Source organism: Cebus imitator, unplaced genomic scaffold, assembly GCF_001604975.1.
Source record: "Cebus imitator isolate Cc_AM_T3 unplaced genomic scaffold, Cebus_imitator-1.0 Scaffold487, whole genome shotgun sequence".
Classification (NCBI taxonomy): Eukaryota; Metazoa; Chordata; class Mammalia; order Primates; family Cebidae; genus Cebus; species Cebus imitator.
The window spans coordinates 622,824-629,704 of record NW_016107802.1 but is presented as its reverse complement, the minus strand read 5'-3'; the positions used below and the strand labels follow the sequence as shown (position 1 = coordinate 629,704).

The 6,881-nt window shown below is 43.4% G+C and overlaps 1 protein-coding gene across 1 annotated transcript in view; it reads left to right on the top strand.

Annotated features, from left to right (window-relative positions):
- The first annotated feature begins 456 nt into the window (after window positions 1-456).
- GDI2 (GDP dissociation inhibitor 2) overlaps window positions 457-6,881 on the top strand; it is a 46,410-nt gene continuing 39,985 nt past the window's right edge. The window contains exon 1 of the mRNA XM_037732992.1: window positions 457-783. Coding sequence (XP_037588920.1) covers window positions 739-783 — 45 coding nt within the window. The 5' untranslated portion in view covers window positions 457-738. The remainder of the gene's footprint in view (window positions 784-6,881) is intronic.

The window sequence follows — 6,881 nt, the reverse complement described above, 5'->3', positions numbered from 1 at the left end:
ACCCGCCCGGCAATCCACCAAACAGGGCGGACACAGGGCGGGAAACAGGCCACGTGTGATTTCCGAACTCTTTCCGGCGGGCTCCGGCCCCGGCGAACCCAGCCCCGCGGAGGAACCACGGCCGCCACCCCCGAAAGGCGGCCTGGCCCGCGTTCCTCGCCCACGTGGCCACCGCACGCGCCCGCTCAAAGTTCCAGGGCGGCGGTCCAGCTCTGGGACCTTGGACCGTACGAGCTCCCGCCCCGACGGCGGGAGTCAGGAGCGTGGTGGCCGGGACCAGTCCCCGCCCGCTGTTCCGTGCACCTCCGCCCCAGCCCGCGCGCCGCCTCCCGGACCACCGTGGCAGAAGACGCACGGAGAACCGGAAGCCAAAATGGTGACGCTCCACCCGCTTCCTCTCGCGAGAGGCGGGGAAGGAAAAAGTTGAGCGAGAGACAGGCACGTAGCCAGTGAGAGTGCTGGGAGTGCCTGATTGGCGGCCCTCGCGGCGCCTGCAGGCCACGCCCCGGCTGCGGAGGCTCAGTCACCGCCTTCCCCTCCCGCCCCCTCCACTCCCTGCTCGGTTCTTCTCTTCCCGTCTGAGGTGGTGGCTGGTCTTCCTTCGTTGCCAGTTCCATTTTCCTCTGCTCTCTCTTCCCCTTTCCCTCGCGCCCGAGAGCGCCTCCCAGCCTCGTAGGGTGGTCCCGGAGCCCCTGCGCCTTCTCCTTTCTCGGGTCCTGCGTCCGCGCCTGCCCCGCCATGAATGAGGAGTACGACGTGATCGTGCTGGGCACTGGCCTGACGGTGGGCGCCGGGGCTGACGGGCCGGGGCGGGCGCACCCCTGTGTCCTGCACGGCCCGCGGGTCGCAGGTCCTCGGGGGTCTCGTTCTGCAGTCAGCCGTAGTTTTCCTGACGGGAGTCGTGGGTGGGGGCACGGGCAGCTTGGGGGCGCCCCGCGTTCCGGGGCGAGCGGGCGGATCCCAGTATGAGGGGCAGGCGGGGAAATGGAGGCGCGGGCCGCGAGGCTCGGGCGCGGGGTAACGGCCGAGCCCGGAGGCTGCGCTCGCTCCCTGCGGAAGCGGAGGAGAGGGAGAAACCCGCCCGGGCCGAGGCTCCGGCGCCCTGCTTTGGGCGGGTGACCTCTCGTGGTTGGAAACGAGCACCCGAGGCGGAGGGAACGGTACAGGCCTCGCGGTTTCCTACTCCGCCTCGGTCGCTGCCCCGGGTCAGTCTGTCTGCCAAAGCCGAGCACGGGATTTCGCGACAAGTCTTGGATAATCACTGATTCGGAACTGCCAGGGATTGACAACTTACATTTTTGGAGAAAACGCAGAAATTAGTCTTTTAATCCTTCCCGCTCCCCCCCCCATAAGAAATATTACTGAATCCTTCTAGTTACCCTCCCTTGCACTTACTGAGCATCTGTAGAATTGAAATTGAGTTTTTTCAAAACTTATCTATCAAATACTTTCGCACCTGACCTTCGCCGCCTTTTCCTTTTGTTTGGTGGATTTCCTGCCTCCTTTGTCTCTTCTGGACTCTCTTCCCTAACAACTGGATTGGTGATGGATTGCTGGAGGCCAAGTTCTCTGTACTCCGAAGCTTTCTGTAGGGAGTTGGAAGATAACATGAAGAATGCATTGTGATATATGAATGCAAAGTGTACCTAATAACGTGGTATATTGATTTTCCTGGTTATCTGTTTGCTTAGAGAACTTTAGATAATTTGCAGATAATGCAGGCAGGTGCTGTAGTTTGTTTTTTTTTTTTTTTTTTTTTTTTTTATGAAGACTGTTCATCTTGCAAAAGAATTCAATTTGAAAAAAATATTTTAACAAAATTTTGGGGGAAATTTGAAATTCTGACTTGGGGCTGCTTGATCATAATTAAGATGAATACTGATGTGAATCTTGTATATCCTATGTACTCTGACCTCAAATTCCTGAGTCATTTAATGTAGATTTACCCTTCAAATTTTTTGAAATTTATTATAATCTCTCATTTCCCCCCCCCCGCAGGTAACATCCCAAATAACAATTTTCGATGTCTCTAGGCAAGAGAAAACCTTTGAACTTTTATTTGGCAGTTTTTTAAGGAAATGTTTGTTAATAATTAGAATGGTGTTTTTCTGGCCTGTCATTTTTCCGTTTATAGTTATATGCAAATATTAGAGGTTATTCATTCCGAATACTTTGTTTGACCAGTCCAGGAATAATCCTGTGACTGCCTTGGAGAAGCTGGAAGACTGTTGGACGGCTAAATGAATAGGCCCTACCCACTGCAGGTTTTGTGTGTGGTGGTGTGTGTTTTTTAAGTGCCTAATTGGGATTCCAGGCTGAGCTTAGTAGTTTGTGGTGGATTTTGCCGGTTGGAATGGGTAGCGTTGCTGCCAGCATGTTGTAAGAGCCAGTTAGTTCCACCGTTTTTCTATGGTGGTTGTTGGTCTTTGAGATTTGCTCACAAATGAGGTCAGTTGAGCATGGACAAGTGAATGCAAATCCACCATCATGCGGGCTTCCACAAGCCTCGTTCACATCACTTTGTATCAAAGATGGTGAAACAGTCTTTTTATATAACAAGTTAAGATAATGCACTTTTTAAAAATTTTCATTTGAATTGTGAACTCTTTGATGAATGATGGATGAATACTTAACTAGAAATCAGACCCATTTCTGCTGTTATTTTGTGGCTTTGATAACTTTAATCGCTGAGCCTTCCTAAATTTTCTGAGATGTTCTTTGATACATCAATAATGTGATTCAAATTACATTATTAACATCATTGATAGGAGTAATGATAACAGGATGATTTTGATAATTAGAAATCTTATATCCTTATTTTTAGTGATACCAGGAATTAGACGACTAAAAACTAGAAGAAGAGAAAACCAAAGTTAGAACTCAGGTTAGAATTAACTTTTGAGTGCCTGGAGTTAATTTTCTCCAAATTTACTTTATATTTAGTGCCTGAGATTGAAGAACCTAAAAAAAGGCAGGTACTTTCAGTGCTAGAAACTTGTTACTTTTAAAGAAGTGAAGAAAGTGCTGGAGTTTTTGTGTTGCTTAGTGCTGTGATTGTATCAGTTGTTAAGTCCAAGCTCACAATCACAAATGTTGATGGTAATGCTAATAAAGAAGATACAAAATGATTTGGTATAAGGGAGTAAAATCTTCATTCTGTGTGTAAAAGAAATGGAATATTCCACGCACTTGAATTTTCTAAGGAATTAAGGGTTATCTCTAACGAGCCACAGCTTTTGGATAATGCCTTTCTAAATGCTGTCACAACTTTTTTTTTTTTTTTTTTTNTTTTTTTTTTTTTTTTTTTTTTTTTTTTTAACTAAAACAATTTACTCGATAACTTAAGATTTCACATCATGAAGATTAATGATTGTGTTAAGCTGTAACATGGTGAAGTTGTGAAGGCTCCATCAGGTTGGTAGGAACTTTTGCTCCCTTTCCTCTCAGGCTGCTCTGCTTTTTGAGCTATTCAGTTTACGCTCCAATTTTTTTTCCCCTCTTTCTTACTGTTAGGCTGACAACATTCACTTTTCTCTGCTTTCAGCATGTGTAGGCAGCTTCTCACCACATAATTTGCACATAATTTACTAAGGGCTTGGAAATAAATTCACAAGTCTTGTTAGACATAGATTAAAAAAAAATTTCATAGCTATTTGTGCTTCTCAGAGGGTTCTTTTATTCCGTTTTTTTGTTCTACACAGTAAGGATTTATCAATAGAAATATTTAATTTAGTGATATTTACCCAGATGATTCTCAGCATTATATGTTTAAAAACTTGCTTTACCTCCCAGATACTTTTCCCCATTTCTCTTTATCAAAATTTTGTGATATCAGATTCAGAGAGGAGGTTTTGTACTTGATTTTAAAATTCCAAACTGTAATTCAGATTGCCTCTTGGATTTGCTTAATCTTAGATTTGCTTTTTGACAGTTCTTGGTTATGGCGGTGTAAGAGTTCTGTAGACAAAGGACTTTCTATTCACAACAGTAGTGATCGTAGGATCAATATTTACAAATGCACTAGGGAGCTATGTTGTAGGCAGTTTAAACCAGTCTTAAGCTTCCTGGCCAAAATAAAATCAAGTGAAATTAGACATATTTTAGCATGTAGGGATGACAATAGTATGACATTGGGTTTTAAAGGCCACTGGTAGATGTTCACATGTGTGATACGCTGCAGTTACCTCTGTCTTCCCTCCCATGGTACCTGATTGGAGAGTTACTGGAGTACTAGTTTCAGTTATTTAAGCTTGCAGTGACTATTGTGATCAGTTATGGGCAGTAAAAAGGTAAACACAGAATCTGTCTATAAGTAGCTTGCTCTCATGTTGGGAGTAGTATAACTAATAAGAATTAGTATGAGAAAGTACCAAGTCCCTTAAGAGGTACATTTATGAGAATTCAGACAGGGAATCAGGAAAACCTTCATAAAATAGGAGATATTTAGCTGGCTTTAACAAAATATTGGCAAGCTTTGAATGGAGGAATGATTTTAGGCAGAGGGCAGTGTAAGTCAGTGCTAAGTCAAGGATTTTGTAGGGAATGGGGAGTCGTTTATTTTGTTTGAAATAGAAGGTTTGGAGAGGCATAATAGAGTTAGAAAGAAGGCATACAACAATGTGAAATATTCTGGGCTAAGAAATGTGAAAATTATCTTCAAGGCAGTGAGAGGGGCCTTTGAGCCGGAAAGTGATATAATTAGCCACACTTCAAGAGAAGGTATCCTTTGACAGTTTTTAATGAGATGCACTGGAGGGGCAGAGTCATTTAAAGAAACATTCTGCGTAAAACAAATGGGCATTTTTATTATGTTGTTGCTGTAAGAATTACACCATTGAAATGAACTGATTTTTATTTTTTTGAGACAGCCTGTCACCCAGGCTGGAGTGCAGTGGTGCGGTCTTGGCTCACTGCAACCTCCACCTCCCAGGTTTAAGCAGCTCTCATGCCTCAGCCTGCCTAGTAACTAACAGGTGCCTGCCACCACACCCAGGTAATTTTTGTATTTTTAGTAAAGACGAGGTTTCACCATGTTGACCAGGCTGGTCTCAAGCTCCTGACCTCAGGTGATCCACCCGCGTCAGCCTCCCAAAGTGCTGAGATTACAGATGTGAGCCACCGCACCTAAGCCGAAATGAACTGATTTAAAATTTTTCTTGTTAATGCATTTTCTCATATTTCTAGGTAAGTAGCTTTGAGAAGGCACTTTAATATTAATTATTAGATACTTTGTACTCCTGATCACATTTGTGTGTGTGTATGTATTTGATAGTTTTTTTTTTTTTTTTTTTTATAAATTTTTTTTTTTTTTTTTTTTTTTTTTTTTTTTTTTTTTTTTTTTTTTTTTTTTTTATTTTTGAGACAAGAGCGCTCTGTTACCCAGGCTAGAGTGCAGTGGTGCAGTCTCTGAGCCCGGTTCAAGTAGTCCTCCTGCCTCAGCCTCCCAAGTAGCTGGGATTACAGGCACTCAGCACTATGCCCAGCTAATTTTTTTGTGTTTTTAGTAGAGACGGGGTTTCACCATGTTGGCCAGGCTGGTACTGAACTCCTGACCTCAAGTGATTTGCCTACCTCAGCCTCCCAAAGTGCTGGGATTACATGCAAGAGCCACCGCATCTGACCCATACAGAACTTTAAAATGCAGTAGGATTTGATAGGGTATAGAGGGGTTTTTTTTGTTTGTTTTTGAGACAGGGTCTCAATCTTTCCAGGCTGGAGTGCAGTTGTGTGATCATCGTTCACTGTAGCCTCAAGCTTCCAGGCTCAAGTGATCCTCCCACCTCAGCCTCCGAAGTTAGCTGGGACTACAGGAGGCGTGTAGTTTTTGTATCTTTTGTAGAGATGGGGTTCTATTTCCTTCCAAGTCTTAAGTTGCTTTGTAATTGGGGATGGGGAGCGGGCATTAATTTTTTTTAGCATACTATTTAGTATTACTGGCCATGGAAACACCATATAGGTATAACAATTCATATATAGAAATTCTATTCAGCCTCTTCAGGTGTTTTGTCTATTATATTTGGGTGTTTTCCAAGTGAGTTATTCTGTTTTCGATTATTGCAACTCTGGTATTATGTGTAGGATGCTGAAGGAAGAGAATGTCAGTATTGCTGATGGATGGTTCCGTCCCCCAGCCCCACATCCACATATCTACACATCCTAGCACTTTGGTGCAATTAAATAATAAAAACCGGCCGGGCATGGTGTCTCATGCCTGTAATCCCAGCATTTTGGGAGGCCAAGGTGGCAGATCACCTGAGGTCAGGGGTTCGAGACCAGCTTGACCAACATGGTAAAACCCTGTCTCTATTGAAAATACAAAAATCAGCTGGATGTGGTGGCATGCACCTGTAATCCCAGCAACTTGGGAGGCAAAGTCAAATAAAAAAGGAAATAAAAAATTAAAAACCATTTTGGCTGGTTACCTCCTTTTATGTCGGAGAACATCAAGTGCCAGGTGGCTGGCAGATGCTAGTCATACAGACCTTGGATTCTGAAGATGGTTTTAGAGTCTTAGTGATTTTGGTTGTGAATGTGTATTCTTACCCTGCTTAGGTCATTTGTAGGTGAGTTTATAGTTAGATGTGGAGTCCTCTTACCTATAACATTTAAAACTCATATGTTGGTGAATATTCATTTACATACAAGTTTCCTGGTGAAAGTTATCAGTATTCTTGATGTACATGATAGATGTACCAGCTTTTCTAGTGTGAAAAAGAGAAGCTTAGTTTCTATGGCTTTGATGTGCTTTGCTTATGAATGTTGTGTATTCACCAGATAGGTTGTAGTAGACTTTAATTTTGAGCTGTTAATTTGGGAAAATAATAAAGTTTAAGATCATTAATCTGTGCCCAGATATGATTGATAAGTTTTATCAATGAATT